This window comes from Ranitomeya variabilis, chromosome 1 (genome assembly GCF_051348905.1).
Source record: "Ranitomeya variabilis isolate aRanVar5 chromosome 1, aRanVar5.hap1, whole genome shotgun sequence".
Classification (NCBI taxonomy): Eukaryota; Metazoa; Chordata; class Amphibia; order Anura; family Dendrobatidae; genus Ranitomeya; species Ranitomeya variabilis.
Genome location: NC_135232.1, coordinates 721,854,341 through 721,871,169, shown reverse-complemented (window position 1 = coordinate 721,871,169; position 16,829 = coordinate 721,854,341). Strand labels below are relative to the sequence as shown.

At 53.4% G+C, this 16,829-nt stretch overlaps 1 protein-coding gene across 2 annotated transcripts in view; it reads left to right on the top strand.

Moving 5' to 3' along the window:
• Positions 1–16,829, top strand: part of PTPN21 (protein tyrosine phosphatase non-receptor type 21) — a 57,498-nt gene that overhangs the window by 21,098 nt on the left and 19,571 nt on the right. For both annotated transcript variants that reach the window (XM_077267577.1, XM_077267576.1), the window contains exons 2-3: positions 13,223–13,510; positions 16,657–16,826. In XM_077267577.1, the coding sequence (XP_077123692.1) occupies positions 13,331–13,510; positions 16,657–16,826 (350 nt within the window). In that variant the 5' untranslated portion in view covers positions 13,223–13,330. The remainder of the gene's footprint in view (positions 1–13,222; positions 13,511–16,656; positions 16,827–16,829) is intronic.

The window sequence follows — 16,829 nt, the reverse complement described above, 5'->3', positions numbered from 1 at the left end:
GTCTCTGCCCCTTTTCCCCTGTGCTGCTGCTTCGGTCTCTGCCCGTTTTCCCCTGTGCTGCTCCTGTCTCTGTTCTTTTTCCCCTGTACTGCTCCGGTCTTCCGTTCTCTGTCCCTTTTCCCCTGTGCTTCTTCGGTTTCTGTCCTTTTTCCCCTGTGCTGCTCCGGTTTTCCGTTCTCTGTCCCTTTTCTCCTGTGCTGCTTCGTTCTCTGTCCCTTTTCCCCTGTGCTGCTTCGGTCTCTGTCCCTTTTCCCCTGTGCTGCTTCGGTCTCTGTCCCTATTCCCCTGTGCTGCTTCAGTCTCTGTCCCTTTTCCCCTGTGCTGCTTCGGTCTCTGTCCCTTTTCCCCTGTGCTGCTCCTTTCTCTGTCCTTTTTCCCCAGTGCTGCTCCGGTTTTCCGTTCTCTGTCCTTTTTCTCCTGTGCTGCTTCGGTCTCTGTCCCTTTTCCCCTGTGCTGCTTCGGTCTCTGTCCCTTTTCCCCTGTGATGCTCCTGTCTCTGTTCTTTTTCCCTTTGCTGCTCCGGTTTTCCGTTCTCTGTCCCTTTTCCCCTGTGCTGCTTTGGTCTCTGTCCCTTTTCCCCTGTGCTGCTCCTGTCTCTGTCCTTTTTCCCCTGTGCTGCTCCGGTTTTCCATTCTCTGTCCCTTTTCTCCTGTGCTGCTTAGTTCTCTGTCCCTTTTCCCCTGTGCTGCTTCGGTCTCTGTCCCTTTTCCCCTGTGCTGCTTCGGTATCTGTCCCTTTTCCCCTGTGCTGCTCCTGTCTCTGTCCTTTTTCCCCAGTGCTGCTCCGGTTTTCCTTTCTCTGTCCCTTTTCTCCTGTGCTGCTTCTGTCTCTGTCCCTTTTCCCCTGTGCTGCTCCTGTCTCTGTCCTTTTTCCCCTGTTCTGCTCTGGTCTTCCGTTCTCTGTCCCTTTTCCCCTGTGCTGCTTCTGTCTCTGTCCATTTTCCCCTGTGCTGCTCTGGTGTCTGTCCCTGTTCCCCTGTGCTTCTCCAGTCTCTCTCCCTTTTCTCTTGTGCTGCTCCAGTCTCTGCCCCTTTTCCCCTGTGCTGCTCTGGTCTCAGTCCCTTTTCCCCTGTGCTGCCCCGGTCTTCTGTTCTCTGTCCTTTTTCTCCTGTGCTTCTCCGGTCTATGTCTCTTTTGCCCTGTGCTGCTCTGGTGTCTGTCTCTTTTGCCTGGTGTTGCTTTGGTTTCTGTCCATTTTCCCCTGTGCTGCTTCTGTCTCTGTCCTTTTTCCCCCTTTGCTGCCCCGGTCTCTGTCCCTTTTCCCCTTTGCTGCTCCGGTCTTTGTCCATTTTCCCCTGTGCTGCTTCTGTCTCTGTCCATTTTCCCCTGTGCTGCTCCGGTCTCTCACCCTTTTCCCCTGTGCTGCTTCGGTCTCTCTCCCTTTTCCCCTGCGCTGCTTCTGTCTCTGTACGTTTTCCCCTGTGCTGCTACTTTCTTCCGTTCTCTTTCCCTTTTCCCCTGTGCTGCTTCGGACTCTCTCCCTTTTCCCCTGTGCTGCTTCTGTCTCTGCCCCTTTTCCCCTGTGCTGCTCTGGTCTCAGTCCCTTTTCCCCTGTGCTGCCCCGGTCTTCTGTTCTCTGTCCTTTTTCCCCTGTGCTTCTCCGGTCTATGTCTCTTTTGCCCTGTGCTGCTCTGGTCTCTGTCTCTTTTGCCTGGTGCTGCTTTGATTTCTGTCCATTTTCCCCTGTGCTGCTTTTGTCTCTGTCCTTTTTCACCCTTTGCTGCTCCGGTCTCTGTCCCTTTTCCCCTTTGCTGCTCCGGTCTTTGTCCATTTTCCCCTGTGCTGCTTCTGTCTCTGTTCATTTTCCCCTGTGCTGCTCCGGTCTCTCACCCTTTTCCCCTGTGCTGCTTTGGTCTCTCTCCCTTTTACCCTGTGCTGCTTCGGTCTCTCTCCCTTTTCCCCTGTGCTGCTTCGGTCTCTCTCCCTTTTCCCCTTTTCGGTCTCTGTACTTTTTCCCCTGTGCTGCTACTTCCTTCCGTTCTCTTTCCCTTTTCCCCTGTGCTGCTTCGGACTCTGTTCCCTTCCCCTGTGCTGCTTCTGTCTCTGTCTTTTTTTCTCCTGTGCTGCTACGGTCTTCCGTTCTCTGTCCCTTTTCTGCTTCGATCTCTGTCCCTTTTCCCCTGTGCTTCTCCGGTCTCTGTCCCTTTTCCCCTGTGCTGCTCTGGTGTCTGTCCCTGTTCCCCTGTGCTGCTCTGGTCTCTGTCCCTTTTCTCCTGTGCTGCTCCGGTCTCTGCCCCCTTTCCCCTGTGCTGCTCCTGTCTCTGTTCTTTTTCCCCTGTACTGCTCCTGTCTTCCGTTCTCTGTCTCTTTTCCCCTATGCTGCTTCGTTCTCTGTCCCTTTTCCCCTGTGCTGCTCCTGTCTCTGTCCATTTTCCCCTGTGCTGCTCTGGTGTCTGTCCCTGTTTCCCTGTGCTTCTCCGGTCTCTCTCCCTTTTCTCTTGTGCTGCTCCAGTCTCAGTCCCTTTTCCCCTGTGCTGCCCCGGTCCTCTGTTCTCTGTCCTTTTTCCCCTGTGCTTCTCCGGTCTCTCTCCCTTTTCCCCTATGCTTCTCTGGTCTCTGTCCCTTTTCCCCTGTGCTTCTCTGGTCTCTGTCCCTTTTCGACTGTGCTTCTCCGGTCTCTGTCCCTTTTCCCCTGTGCTGATGGTCATCCGTTCTCTATTCCTTTTCCCCTGTGCTGCTTCGGTCTCTGTTCCTTTTCCCCTGTGCTGCTTCTCTCTCTGTCCCTTTTTCTCCTGTGCTGCTCTGGTCTTCCGTTCTCTGTCCCTTTTCTGCTTCGGTCTCGGTCCCTTTTCCCCTGTGCTGCTCCGGCCTCTGTTCCTTTTCCTCTGTGCTGCTTTGGTCTCTCTCCCTTTTCCCCTGTGCTTCTCTGGTCTCGGTCCCTTTTCCCCTGTGCTGCTCCTGTCTCTGTCATTTTTCCCCTGTGCTGCTATGGTCATCCATTCTCTGTCCCTTTTCCTCTGTGCTGCTTCGGCCTCTCTTCCTTTTCCCCTGTGCTGCTTCTGTCTCTGTCCATTTTTCTACTGTGCTGCTACGGTCTTCCTTTCTCTGTCCCTTTTCCCCTGTGCTGCTTCGGTCTCTGTTCCTTTTCCCCTGTGCTGCTTCTGTCTCTGTCCCTTTTTTCTCCTGTACTGCTCTGGTCTTCCGTTTTCTGTCCCTTTTCTGCTTCGGTCTCTGTCCCTGTTCCCCTGTGCTGCTTTGGTCTCTGTTCCTTTTCCCCTGTGCTGCTCCTGTCTCTGTCCTTTTTCCCCAGTGCTGCTCCGGTTTTCCGTTCTCTGTCCCTTTTCCCCTGTGCTGCTCTGCTCTCTCTCCCTTTTCTCCTGTGCTGCTTCGGTCTCTGCCCCTTTTCCCCTGTGCTGCTGCTTCGGTCTCTGCCCCTTTTCCCCTGTGCTGCTCCTGTCTCTGTTCTTTTTCCCCTGTACTGCTCCGGTCTTTCGTTCTCTGTCCCTTTTCCCCTGTGCTTCTTCGGTTTCTGTCCTTTTTCCCCTGTGCTACTCCGGTTTTCCGTTCTCTGTCCCTTTTCTCCTGTGCTGCTTCGGTCTCTGTCCCTTTTCCCCTTTGCTGCTTCGGTCTCTGTTCCTTTTCCCCTGTGCTGATTCTCTCTCTGTCCCTTTTTCTCCTGTGCTGCTCTGGTCTTCCGTTCTCTGTCCCTTTTCTGCTTCGGTCTCGGTCCCTTTTCCCCTGTGCTGCTCCGGCCTCTGTTCCTTTTCCCCTGTGCTTCTCTGGTCTCGGTCCCTTTTCCCCTGTGCTGCTCCTGTCTCTGTCATTTTTCCCCTGTGCTGCTATGGTCATCCGTTCTCTGTCCCTTTTCCTCTGTGCTGCTTCGGCCTCTGTTCCTTTTCCCCTGTGCTGCTTCTGTCTCTGTCCATTTTTCTACTGTGCTGCTACGGTCTTCCTATCTCTGACCCTTTTCCCCTGTGCTGCTTCGGTCTCTGTTCCTTTTCCCCTGTGCTGCTTCTGTCTCTGTCCCTTTTTTCTCCGGTACTGCTCTGGTCTTCCGTTTTCTGTCCCTTTTCTGCTTCGGTCTCTGTCCCTTTTCCCCTGTGCTGCTCCGGTCTCTGTCCCTTTTCCCCTGTGCTGCTCCTGTCTCTGTTCTTTTTCCCTTTACTGCTCCGGTGTTCCGTTCTCTGTCCCTTTTCCCCTGTGCTGCTTTGGTCTCTGTCCCTTTTCCCCTGTGCTGCTCCTGTCTCTGTCCTTTTTCCCCTGTGCTGCTCCGGTTTTCCGTTCTCTGTCCCTGTTCCCCTGTGCTGCTCTGCTCTCTCTCCCTTTTCTTCTGTGCTGCTTCAGGCTCTGCCCCTTTTCCCCTGTGCTGCTTCGGTCTCTGTTCCTTTTCCCCTGTGCTGCTTCTGTCTCTGTCCCTTTTTTCTCCTGTACTGCTCTGGTCTTCCGTTTTCTGTCCCTTTTCTGCTTCGGTCTCTGTCCCTGTTCCCCTGTGCTGCTTTGGTCTCTGTTCCTTTTCCCCTGTGCTGCTCCTGTCTCTGTCCTTTTTCCCCAGTGCTGCTCCGGTTTTCCGTTCTCTGTCCCTTTTCCCCTGTGCTGCTCTGCTCTCTCTCCCTTTTCTCCTGTGCTGCTTCGGTCTCTGCCCCTTTTCCCCTGTGCTGCTGCTTCGGTCTCTGCCCCTTTTCCCCTGTGCTGCTCCTGTCTCTGTTCTTTTTCCCCTGTACTGCTCCGGTCTTTCGTTCTCTGTCCCTTTTCCCCTGTGCTTCTTCGGTTTCTGTCCTTTTTCCCCTGTGCTACTCCGGTTTTCCGTTCTCTGTCCCTTTTCTCCTGTGCTGCTTCGGTCTCTGTCCCTTTTCCCCTTTGCTGCTTCGGTCTCTGTTCCTTTTCCCCTGTGCTGATTCTCTCTCTGTCCCTTTTTCTCCTGTGCTGCTCTGGTCTTCCGTTCTCTGTCCCTTTTCTGCTTCGGTCTCGGTCCCTTTTCCCCTGTGCTGCTCCGGCCTCTGTTCCTTTTCCCCTGTGCTTCTCTGGTCTCGGTCCCTTTTCCCCTGTGCTGCTCCTGTCTCTGTCATTTTTCCCCTGTGCTGCTATGGTCATCCGTTCTCTGTCCCTTTTCCTCTGTGCTGCTTCGGCCTCTGTTCCTTTTCCCCTGTGCTGCTTCTGTCTCTGTCCATTTTTCTACTGTGCTGCTACGGTCTTCCTATCTCTGACCCTTTTCCCCTGTGCTGCTTCGGTCTCTGTTCCTTTTCCCCTGTGCTGCTTCTGTCTCTGTCCCTTTTTTCTCCGGTACTGCTCTGGTCTTCCGTTTTCTGTCCCTTTTCTGCTTCGGTCTCTGTCCCTTTTCCCCTGTGCTGCTCCGGTCTCTGTCCCTTTTCCCCTGTGCTGCTCCTGTCTCTGTTCTTTTTCCCTTTACTGCTCCGGTGTTCCGTTCTCTGTCCCTTTTCCCCTGTGCTGCTTTGGTCTCTGTCCCTTTTCCCCTGTGCTGCTCCTGTCTCTGTCCTTTTTCCCCTGTGCTGCTCCGGTTTTCCGTTCTCTGTCCCTGTTCCCCTGTGCTGCTCTGCTCTCTCTCCCTTTTCTTCTGTGCTGCTTCAGGCTCTGCCCCTTTTCCCCTGTGCTGCTGCTTCGGTCTCTGCCCCTTTTCCCCTGTGCTGCTCCTGTCTCTGTTCTTTTTCCCCTGTATTGCTCCGGTCTTCCGTTCTCTGTCCCTTTTCCCCTGTGCTTCTTCGGTTTCTGTCCTTTTTCCCCTGTGCTGCTCCGGTTTTCCGTTCTCTGTCCCTTTTCTCCTGTGCTGCTTCGTTCTCTGTCCCTTTTCCCCTGTGCTGCTTCGGTCTCTGTCCCTTTTCCCCTGTGCTGCACCGGTCTTCTGTTCTCTGTCCTTTTTCCCCTGTGCTTCTCCGGTCTATGTCTCTTTTGCCCTGTGCTGCTCTGGTCTCTGTCCCTTTTCCCCTGTGCTGCTCCGGTTTTCCGTTCTCTGTCCCTGTTCCCCTGTGCTGCTCTGCTCTCTCTCCCTTTTCTCCTGTGCTGCTTCGGTCTCTGCCCCTTTTCCCCTGTGCTGCTGCTTCGGTCTCTGCCCCTTTTCCCCTGTGCTGCTCCTGTCTCTGTTCTTTTTCCCCTGTACTGCTCCGGTTTTCCGTTCTCTGTCCCTGTTCCCCTGTGCTGCTCTGCTCTCTCTCCCTTTTCTCCTGTGCGGCTTCAGTCTCTGCCCCTTTTCCCCTGTGCTGCTGCTTCGGTCTCTGCCCCTTTTCCCCTGTGCTGCTCCTGTCTCTGTTCTTTTTCCCCTGTACTGCTCCGGTCTTCCGTTCTCTGTCCCTTTTCCCCTGTGCTGCCCCGGTCTTCTGTTCTCTGTCCTTTTTCCCCTGTGCTTCTCCGGTCTATGTCTCTTTTGCCCTGTGCTGCTCTGGTCTCTGTCTCTTTTGCCTGGTGCTGCTTTGGTTTCTGTCCATTTTCCCCTGTGCTGCTTCTGTCTCTGTCCTTTTTCCCCCTTTGCTGCTCCAGTCTCTGTCCCTTTTCCCCTTTGCTGCCCCGGTCTCTGTCCCTTTCCCCCTTTGCTGCTCCGGTCTTTGTCCATTTTCCCCTGTGCTGCTTCTATCTCTGTCCATTTTCCCCTGTGCTGCTTCTGTCTCTGTCCATTTTCCCCTGTGCTGCTCCGGTCTCTCACCCTTTTCCCCTGTGCTGCTTCGGTCTCTCTCCCTTTTCCCCTGTGCTGCTTCTGTCTCTGTACGTTTTCCCCTGTGCTGCTACTTTCTTCCGTTCTCTTTCCCTTTTCCCCTGTGCTGCTTCGGACTCTCTCCCTTTTCCCCTGTGCTGCTTCTGTCTCTGCCCCTTTTCCCCTGTGCTGCTCTGGTCTCAGTCCCTTTTCCCCTGTGCTGCCCCGGTCTTTGTCCATTTTCCCCTGTGCTGCTTCTGTCTCTTTCCCTTTTCCCCTGTGCTGCTTCGGACTCTGTTCCCTTTCCCCTGTGCTGCTTCTGTCTCTGTCTTTTTTTCTCCTGTGCTGCTACTGTCTTCCGTTCTCTGTCCCTTTTCCCCTGTGCTTCTCCGGTCTCTGTCCCTGTTCCCCTGTGCTGCTCTGGTCTCTGTCCCTGTTCCCCTGTGCTGCTCCGGTCTCTCCCTTTTCTCCTGTGCTGCTCCGGTCTCTGCCCCCTTTCCCCTGTGCTGCTCCTGTCTCTGTTCTTTTTCCCCTGTACTGCTCCTGTCTTCCGTTCTCTGTCTCTTTTCCCCTGTGCTGCTTCGGTCTCTGTCCCTTTTCCCCTGTGCTGCTTCTGTCTCTGTCCATTTTCCCTGTGCTGCTCTGGTGTCTGTCCCTGTTCCCCTGTGCTTCTCCAGTCTCTCTCCCTTTTCTCTTGTGCTGCTCCAGTCTCAGTCCCTTTTCCCCTGTGCTGCCCCGGTCCTCTGTTCTCTGTCCTTTTTCCCCTGTGCTTCTCCGGTCTATGTCTCTTTTGCCCTGTGCTGCTCTGGTCTCTGTCTCTTTTGCCTGGTGCTGCTCCGGTTTCTGTCCATTTTCCCCTGTGCTGCTTCGGTCTCTCTCCCTTTTCCCCTATGCTTCTCTGGTCTCTGTCCCTTTTCCCCTGTGCTGCTTCAGTCTCTGTTCCTTTTCCCCTGTGCTGCTTCTGTCTCTGTCCCTTTTTTCTCCTGTACTGCTCTGGTCTTCCGTTTTCAGTCCCTTTTCTGCTTCGGTCTCTGTCCCTTTTCCCCTGTGCTGCTCCGGTCTCTGTCCCTTTTCCCCTGTGCTGCTCCTGTCTCTGTCCTTTTTCCACAGTGCTGCTCCGGTTTTCCGTTCTCTGTCCCTTTTCTCCTGTGCTGCTTCGGTCTCTGTCCCTTTTCTCCTGTGCTGCTTCGGTCTCTGTCCCTTTTCCCCTGTGCTGCTTCGGTCTCTGTCCCTTTTCCCCTGTGCTGCTCCTGTCTCTGTTCTTTTTCCCTTTGCTGCTCCGGTGTTCCCTTCTCTGTCCCTTTTCCCCTGTGCTGCTTTGGTCTCTGTCCCTTTTCCCCTGTGCTGCTCCGGTTTTCCGTTCTCTGTCCCTGTTCCCCTGTGCTGCTCTGCTCTCTCTCCCTTTTCTCCTGTGCTGCTTCGGTCTCTGCCCCTTTTCTCCTGTGCTGCTGCTTCGGTCTCTGTCCCTTTTCCCCTGTGCTGCTTCGGTCTCTGTCCCTTTTCCCCTGTGCTGCTTCGGTCTCTGTCCCTTTTCCCCTGTGCTGCTCCTTTCTCTGTCCTTTTTCCCCAGTGCTGCTCCGGTTTTCCGTTCTCTGTCCCTTTTCTCCTGTGCTGCTTCGGTCTCTGTCCCTTTTCCCCTGTGCTGCTTCGGTCTCTGTCCCTTTTCCCCTGTGCTGCTCCTGTCTCTGTTCTTTTTCCCTTTGCTGCTCCGTTTTCCGTTCTCTGTCCCTTTTCCCCTGTGCTGCTTTGGTCTCTGTCCCTTTTCCCCTGTGCTGCTCCTGTCTCTGTTCTTTTTCCCTTTGCTGCTCTGGTGTTCCGTTCTCTGTCCCTTTTCCCCTGTGCTGCTTTGGTCTCTGTCCCTTTTCCCCTGTGCTGCTCCTGTCTCTGTCCTTTTTCCCCTGTGCTGCTCCGGTTTTCCATTCTCTGTCCCTTTTCTCCTGTGCTGCTTCGTTCTCTGTCCCTTTTCCCCTGTGCTGATTCTCTCTCTGTCCCTTTTCCCCTGTGCTGCTTCGGTCTCTGTCCCTTTTCCCCTGTGCTGCTCCTGTCTCTGTCCTTTTTCCCCAGTGCTGCTCCGGTTTTCCTTTCTCTGGCCCTTTTCTCCTGTGCTGCTTCTGTCTCTGTCCCTTTTCCCCTGTGCTGCTCCTGTCTCTGTCCTTTTTCCCCTGTTCTGCTCTGGTCTTCCGTTCTCTGTCCCTTTTCCCCTGTGCTGCTTCTGTCTCTGTCCATTTTCCCCTGTGCTGCTCTGGTGTCTGTCCCTGTTCCCCTGTGCTTCTCCAGTCTCTCTCCCTTTTCTCTTGTGCTGCTCCTGTCTCTGCCCCTTTTCCCCTGTGCTGCTCTGGTCTCAGTCCCTTTTCCCCTGTGCTGCCCCGGTCTTCTGTTCTCTGTCCTTTTTCCCCTGTGCTTCTCCGGTCTATGTCTCTTTTGCCCTGTGCTGCTCTGGTCTCTGTCTCTTTTGCCTGCTGCTTTGGTTTCTGTCCATTTTCCCCTGTGCTGCTTTTGTCTCTGTCCTTTTTCCCCCTTTGCTGCTCCGGTCTCTGTCCCTTTTCCCCTTTGCTGCTCCGGTCTTTCTCCATTTTCCCCTGTGCTGCTTCTGTCTCTGTTCATTTTCCCCTGTGCTGCTCCGGTCTCTCACCCTTTTCCCCTGTGCTGCTTCGGTCTCTCTCCCTTTTCCCCTGTGCTGCTTCGGTCTCTCTCCCTTTTCCCCTGTGCTGCTTCGGTCTCTCTCCCTTTTCCCCTGTGCTGCTTCGGTCTCTCTCCCTTTTCCCCTGTGCTGCTTCGGACTCTGTTCCCTTTCCCCTGTGCTGCTTCTGTCTCTGTCTTTTTTTCTCCTGTGCTGCTACGGTCTTCCGTTCTCTGTCCCTTTTCTGCTTCGATCTCTGTCCCTTTTCCCCTGTGCTTCTCCGGTCTCTGTCCCTTTTCCCCTGTGCTGCTCTGGTGTCTGTCCCTGTTCCCCTGTGCTGCTCTGGTCTCTGTCCCTGTTCCCCTTTGCTGCTCCGGTCTCTCCCTTTTCTCCTGTGCTGCTCCGGTCTCTGCCCCCTTTCCCCTGTGCTGCTCCTGTCTCTGTTCTTTTTCCCCTGTACTGCTCCTGTCTTCCGTTCTCTGTCCCTTTTCTGCTTCGATCTCTGTCCCTTTTCCCCTGTGCTTCTCCGGTCTCTGTCCCTTTTCCCCTGTGCTGCTCTGGTGTCTGTCCCTGTTCCCCTGTGCTGCTCTGGTGTCTGTCCCTGTTCCCCTGTGCTTCTCCAGTCTCTCTCCCTTTTCTCTTGTGCTGCTCCAGTCTCAGTCCCTTTTCCCCTGTGCTGCCCCGGTCCTCTGTTCTCTGTCCTTTTTCCCCTGTGCTTCTCCGGTCTCTGTCTCTTTTGCCTGGTGCTGCTCCGGTTTCTGTCCATTTTCCCCTGTGCTGCTTCGGTCTCTCTCCCTTTTCCCCTATGCTTCTCTAGTCTCTGTCCCTTTTCCCCTGTGCTTCTCTGGTCTCTGTCCCTTTTCGACTGTGCTTCTCCGGTCTCTGTCCCTTTCCCCTGTTCTGCTACGGTCATCCGTTCTCTATTCCTTTTCCCCTGTGCTGCTTCGGTCTCTGTTCCTTTTCCCCTGTGCTGCTTCTCTCTCTGTCCCTTTTTCTCCTGTGCTGCTCTGGTCTTCCGTTCTCTGTCCCTTTTCTGCTTCGGTCTCGGTCCCTTTTCCCCTGTGCTGCTCCGGCCTCTGTTCCTTTTCCCCTGTGCTGCTTTGGTCTCTCTCCCTTTTCCCCTGTGCTTCTCTGGTCTCGGTCCCTTTTCCCCTGTGCTGCTTCTGTCTCTGTCATTTTTCCCCTGTGCTGCTATGGTCATCCGTTCTCTGTCCCTTTTCCTCTGTGCTGCTTCGGCCTCTGTTCCTTTTCCCCTGTGCTGCTTCTGTCTCTGTCCATTTTTCTACTGTGCTGCTACGGTCTTCCTTTCTCTGTCCCTTTTCCCCTGTGCTGCTTCGGTCTCTGTTCCTTTTCCCCTGTGCTGCTTCTGTCTCTGTCCCTTTTTTCTCCTGTACTGATCTGGTCTTCCGTTTTCTGTCCCTTTTCTGCTTCGGTCTCTGTCCCTTTTCCCCTGTGCTGCTCTGGTCTCTGTCCCTTTTCCCCTGTGCTGCTACTGTCTCTGTCCTTTTTCCCCAGTGCTGCTCCGGTTTTCCGTTCTCTGTCCCTTTTCCCCTGTGCTGCTCTGCTCTCTCTCCCTTTTCTCCTGTGCTGCTTCGGTCTCTGCCCCTTTTCCCCTGTGCTGCTCCTGTCTCTGTTCTTTTTCCCCTGTACTGCTCCGGTCTTCCGTTCTCTGTCCCTTTTCCCCTGTGCTTCTTCGGTTTCTGTCCTTTTTCCCCTGTGCTGCTCCGGTTTTCCGTTCTCTGTCCCTTTTCTCCTGTGCTGCTTCGGTCTCGGTCCCTTTTCCCCTGTGCTGCTTTGGTCTCTGTCCCTTTTCCCCTGTGCTGCTCCTGTCTCTGTTCTTTTTCCCTTTACTGCTCTGGTGTTCCGTTCTCTGTCCCTTTTCCCCTGTGCTGCTTTGGTCTCTGTCCCTTTTCCCCTGTGCTGCTCCTGTCTCTGTCCTTTTTCCCCTGTGCTGCTCCGGTTTTCCGTTCTCTGTCCCTTTTCTCCTGTGCTGCTTCGTTCTCTGTCCCTTTTCCCCTGTGCTTCTTCGGTCTCTGTCCCTTTTCCCCTGTGCTGCTTCAGTCTCTGTCCCTTTTCCCCTGTGCTGCTCCTGTCTCTGTCCTTTTTCCCCACTGCTGCTCCGGTTTTCCGTTCTCTGTCCCTTTTCTCCTGTGCTGCTTCTGTCTCTGTCTTTTTTCCCCTGTGCTGCTCCTGTCTCTGTCCTTTTTCCCCTGTGCTGCTCTGGTCTTCCATTCTCTGTCCCTTTTCCCCTGTGCTGCTTCTGTCTCTGTCCATTTTCCCCTGTGCTGCTCTGCTGTCTTTTCTCTTGTGCTGCTCCAGTCTCTGCCCCTTTTCCCCTGTGCTGCTCTGGTCTCAGTCCCTTTTCCCCTGTGCTGCCCCGGTCTTCTGTTCTCTGTCCTTTTTCCCTGTGCTTCTCCGGTCTATGTCTCTTTTGCCCTATGCTGCTCTGGTCTCTGTCTCTTTTGCCTGGTGCTGCTTTGGTTTCTGTCCATTTTCCCCTGTGCTGCTTCTGTCTCTGTCCTTTTTCCCCCTTTGCTGCCCCGGTCTCTGTCCCTTTTCCCCTTTGCTGCTCCGGTCTTTGTCCATTTTCACATGTGCTGCTTCTGTCTCTGTCCATTTTCACCTGTGCTGCTTCTGTCTCTGTCCATTTTCCCCTGTGCTGCTCGGGTCTCTCACCCTTTCCCCCTGCGCTGCTTCGGTCTCTCTCCCTTTTCCCCTGTGCTGCTTCTGTCTCTGTACGTTTTCCCCTGTGCTGCTACTTTCTTCCGTTCTCTTTCCCTTTTCCCCTGTGCTGCTTCGGACTCTCTCCCTTTTCCCCTGTGCTGCTTCTGTCTCTGCCCCTTTTCCCCTGTGCTGCTCTGGTCTCAGTCCCTTTTCCCCTGTGCTGCCCCGGTCTTCTGTTCTCTGTCCTTTTTCCCCTGTGCTTCTCCGGTCTATGTCTCTTTTGCCCAGTGCTGCTCTGGTCTCTGTCTCTTTTGCCTGGTGCTGCTGTGGTTTCTGTCCATTTTCCCCTGTGCTGCTTCGGTCTCTCTCCCTTTTCCCCTATGCTTCTCTGGTCTCTGTCCCTTTTCCCCTGTGCTTCTCTGGTCTCTGTCCCTTTTCGACTGTGCTTCTCCGGTCTCTGTCCCTTTTCCCCTGTGCTGCTACGGTCATCCGTTCTCTATTCCTTTTCCCCTGTGCTGCTTCGGTCTCTGTTCCTTTTCCCCTGTGCTGCTTCTCTCTCTGTCCCTTTTTCTCCTGTGCTGCTCTGGTCTTCCGTTCTCTGTCCCTTTTCTGCTTCGGTCTCGGTCCCTTTTCCCCTGTGCTGCTCCGGCCTCTGTTCCTTTTCCCCTGTGCTGCTTTGGTCTCTCTCCCTTTTCCCCTGTGCTTCTCTGGTCTCGGTCCCTTTTCCCCTGTGCTGCTCCTGTCTCTGTCCTTTTTCCCCTGTTCTGCTCTGGTCTTCCATTCTCTGTCCCTGTTCCCCTGTGCTGCTTTGTTCTCTGTACCTTTTCCCCTGTGCTGCTTTGGTCTCTGTCCCTTTTCCCCTGTGCTGCTTTGGTCTCTGTCCCTTTTCCCCTGTGCTGCTCCGGTCTCTGTCCCTTTTCCCCTGTGCTGCTCCGGTCTCTGCCCCTTTTCCCCTGTGCTGCTCCTGTCTCTGTCCTTTTTCCCCTGTGCTGCTCCAGTCTTCCGTTCTCTGTCCTTTTTCCCTTTTGCTCCTCCGTTCTATGTCTCTTTTACCCGGTGCTGCTCCGGTTTCTGTCCTTTTTTCCCTGTGCTGCTGCGGTCTCTGTTTCTTTTCCCCTGTGCTGCTACAGTCTCTGTCCCTTTAACCCTGTGTAGCAATGTTCTCTGTCTCTTTCCCTATTATGCTCCGGTCTCTGTCCCTTTTTCCCAGTGCTGCTCTGGTTTCTGTCTCTTTTCCCCTGTGCTTCTCCGGTCTCTGTCCTTTTTCCCCGTGTTTCTCCTGTCTCTATCTTTTCTTGCCTGTGAGCTCATGTCTCTGCTCCTTCTCCCCATGGCTTATGTTGCTTTTTCTTTCCACAGGGTCCTGAATGTGTCGCAAGTGCAGATTCTTCTCTCTGTATTTAATGGCTGCTGGATGATCTGGGCCGGACCCCCGGGACTCCGCAGCTGATCGCCCTCGCTGGGAAAATGCCGCTTCCTTTTGGGCTGAAGTTGAAGCGGACCAGGAGATACACGGTGTCCAGTAAGAGCTGCCTGGTCGCCCGCATCCAGCTGCTCAACAATGAGTTTGTGGAGTTCACCCTGTCCGTGGAAAGTTCAGGACAGGAGTGTCTGGAGGCCGTGGCCCAGAGGCTGGAGCTCCGAGAGGTAATGACGGCTGTGCTAGGACTTGTAGTTCTGTGCAGACTGTAGTCTGGATATTCCTATTATCGACCTTTATTGCCACTTTATCAGCTGGGATGGGAATCCTGGAGGAAGATTGGGGGTCCCAGACACTCATGATTTATCCATAAATATCTGGACCTTAGCGAGGTGAAGCCCATTTAGGGGCAGTAATTTCTATATGATCCTAATCGTTGAGTAATGAAATGGGTTTTTCTTTATATCAATTTCAATATCCCTGTTTTCTGTCTTTGAAAATACCTTATAAATATTTATGTTTCCTATCTGAACACCTCCACTTTGTCCTTCTGTCACAGCTGAGCGTTTGGTGCAGTGTGTCAGTGTCCGAGAGCCCTATCATCCTGGGATTGAGCAGAGGCATTAGTGCTGCCGATAAGTCCAGTTTGGAGGATTCCTACACTGCTACATTGTAGCAAGCTGCAGCTGTGAGAAGTTTTGTGTCAGAATGTTTTGGGGGGGTTTTAAGTTGAATTTCTATTTACTGACAGCAAGCAGGAGTCCTAAACTTCATCAGGGAGTAGAGCAGAAAATTGGAGAAAGGTTTCACTGGCATGGCGTGAGGAATGTGAAGCGTGTGGCATCCCGGTGACAGTGACGTTACCTGCCCGCTGACAGCTGAGGATGGCTGGGGCTGCGGCAGAGCAATGCGCGGAATGCAGCCGGTGCTGTTGTGCAACACATTCCAGGCCAGAGCTGGCTCCCTGGACGACCGCCATGGTGACAGTCTACTTCACATTCACTGTCTCACAATGTGATAACGTTCCGAGGGGCCCGGGAGACCCCAGGACCCCAGCGACTCTGGGCGCTGACTGTGGGTTCATGGCTCCAGGACCCAGAAGGGCGATGACTGACAGCTCCTAGCAGGAGATTCAGATGTCACCGCCCGTCCTGTTCTGTTGCGCGATGGCTAAATATGTCCCCACATCATTCCTGCCGGACCGCGTCATCATCTGCAGCGACTGTGAGGGGTCACCGAGGGGACACATGCATCAGTGGTGTTAGGACCAGCCTGTCCTGTGTTATACTGACTGCTGAGCCGTGTATCTAATCCTATCCTGTGTGATACTGTCTGCTGAGCCGTGTATCTAATCCTATCCTGTGTGATACTGTCTGCTGAGCCGTGTATCTAATCCTATCCTGTGTGATACTGTCTGCTGAGCTGTGTATCTAATCCTATCCTGTGTGATACTGTCTGCTGCGCTGTGTATCTAATCCTATCCTGTGTGATACTGTCTGCTGAGCTGTGTATCTAACCCTATCCTGTGTGATACTGTCTACTGAGCCATGTATCTAATCCTATCCTGTGTGATACTGTCTGCTGCGCTGTGTATCTAATCCTATCCTGTGTGATACTGTCTTCTGAGCCGTGTATCTAATCCTATCCTGTGTGATACTGTCTTCTGAGCCGTGTATCTAATCCTATCCTGTGTGATACTGTCTGCTGAGCCGTGTATCTAATCCTATCCTGTGTGATACTGTCTTCTGAACTGTCTATCCAATCCTATCCTGTGTGATACTGTCTGCTGAGCTGTGTATCTAATCATATCCTGTGTGATACTGTCTTCTGAGCCGTGTATCTAATCCTATCCTGTGTGATACTGTCTGCTGAGCCGTGTATCTAATCCTATCCTGTGTGATACTGTCTTCTGAACTGTCTATCCAATCCTATCCTGTGTGATACTGTCTGCTGAGCTGTGTATCTAATCCTATCCTGTGTGATACTGTCAGCTGAAGCTCTGTATCTAATCCTATCCTGTGTGATACTGTCCGCTGAGCTGTGTATCTAATCCTATCCTGTGTGATAGTCTGCTGAGCTGTGTATCTAATCCTGTCCTGTGTTATACTGACTGCTGAGCCGTGTATCTAATCCTGTCCTGTGTGATACTGTCTGCTGAGCTGTGTATCTAATCCTAGCCTGTGTGATACTGACTGCTGAGCCTTGTATCTAATCCTGTCCTGTGTGATACTGTCTGCTGAGCTGTGTATCTAATCCTCTCCTGTGTGATACTGTCTACTGAGTCGTTTATCTAATCCTATCCTGAGTGATACTGTCTGCTGAGCTGTGTATCTAATCCTATCCTGTGTGATACTGTCAGCTGAAGCTCTGTATCTAATCCTATCCTGTGTGATACTGTCCGCTGAGCTGTGTATCTAATCCTATCCTGTGTGATAGTCTGCTGAGCTGTGTATCTAATCCTGTCCTGTGTTATACTGACTGCTGAGCCGTGTATCTAATCCTGTCCTGTGTGATACTGTCTGCTGAGCTGTGTATCTAATCCTAGCCTGTGTGATACTGTCTACTGAGTCGTTTATCTAATCCTATCCTGAGTGATACTGTCTGCTGAGCTGTGTATCTAATCCTATCCTGTGTGATACTGTGTTCTGAGCTGTGTATCTAATCCTATCCTGTGTGATGGTGTCTGCTGAACCGTGTATCTAATCCTATCCTGTGTGATACTGTCTGCTGAGCCGTGTATCTAATCCTATCCTGTGTGATACTGTCTGCTGATCCATGTATCTAATCCTATCCTGTGTGATATGGAGCACTGTGTGTATGGTATATACTGTCTGTACAGTGTATGTATCTAAGCTGGGGTTGTATCTGAACTCCTGGAGCGGTACAGTGTGTAGTATGCGGTCAGTGATGTTGGGTGAGGTAATAATTTTTGTTCTTCTCTCAGATTAGTGAATATTGAATAATCCCGTCTCCCCGCGCTGATCTCTGCGCTCCCCGGATGAGCAGCGTATAGTGGGGGACACGCAGATTACCAGAATTCATACACTGAGCAACTCTATGTCTATGTCCGTGGGTCTGGGGCTCGGTCCGTGGGTCTGGCGCTCGGTCCGTGGGTCTGGCGCTCGGTCCGTGGGTCTGGCGCTCGGTCCGTGGGTCTGGCGCTCGGTCCGTGGGTCTGGCGCTCGGTCCGTGGGTCTGGCGCTCGGTCCGTGGGTCTGGCGCGCGGTCCGTGGGACTGGCGCCCGGTCTGTGGATCTGGTGCAAGCGCCGTAGGTTTGGCGCTCATGCAGTTGCCAGTTTCACACTCTCAGAGTATCAGTTAGTGATGGCTCACCACTCTGTAATCAGATTATTACTGTTGTCCTTCTTTCAGGTGACCTACTTCAGCCTGTGGTATTATAACAAGCAGAACCAGCAGCGATGGGTGGATCTGGAGAAACCTCTGAAGAAGCAGCTGGACAAGTACGCCCTGGAGTCCACCGTGTATTTTGGGGTGGTTTACTACGTGCCCTCCGTGTCCCAGCTGCAGCAGGAGATCACCAGGTG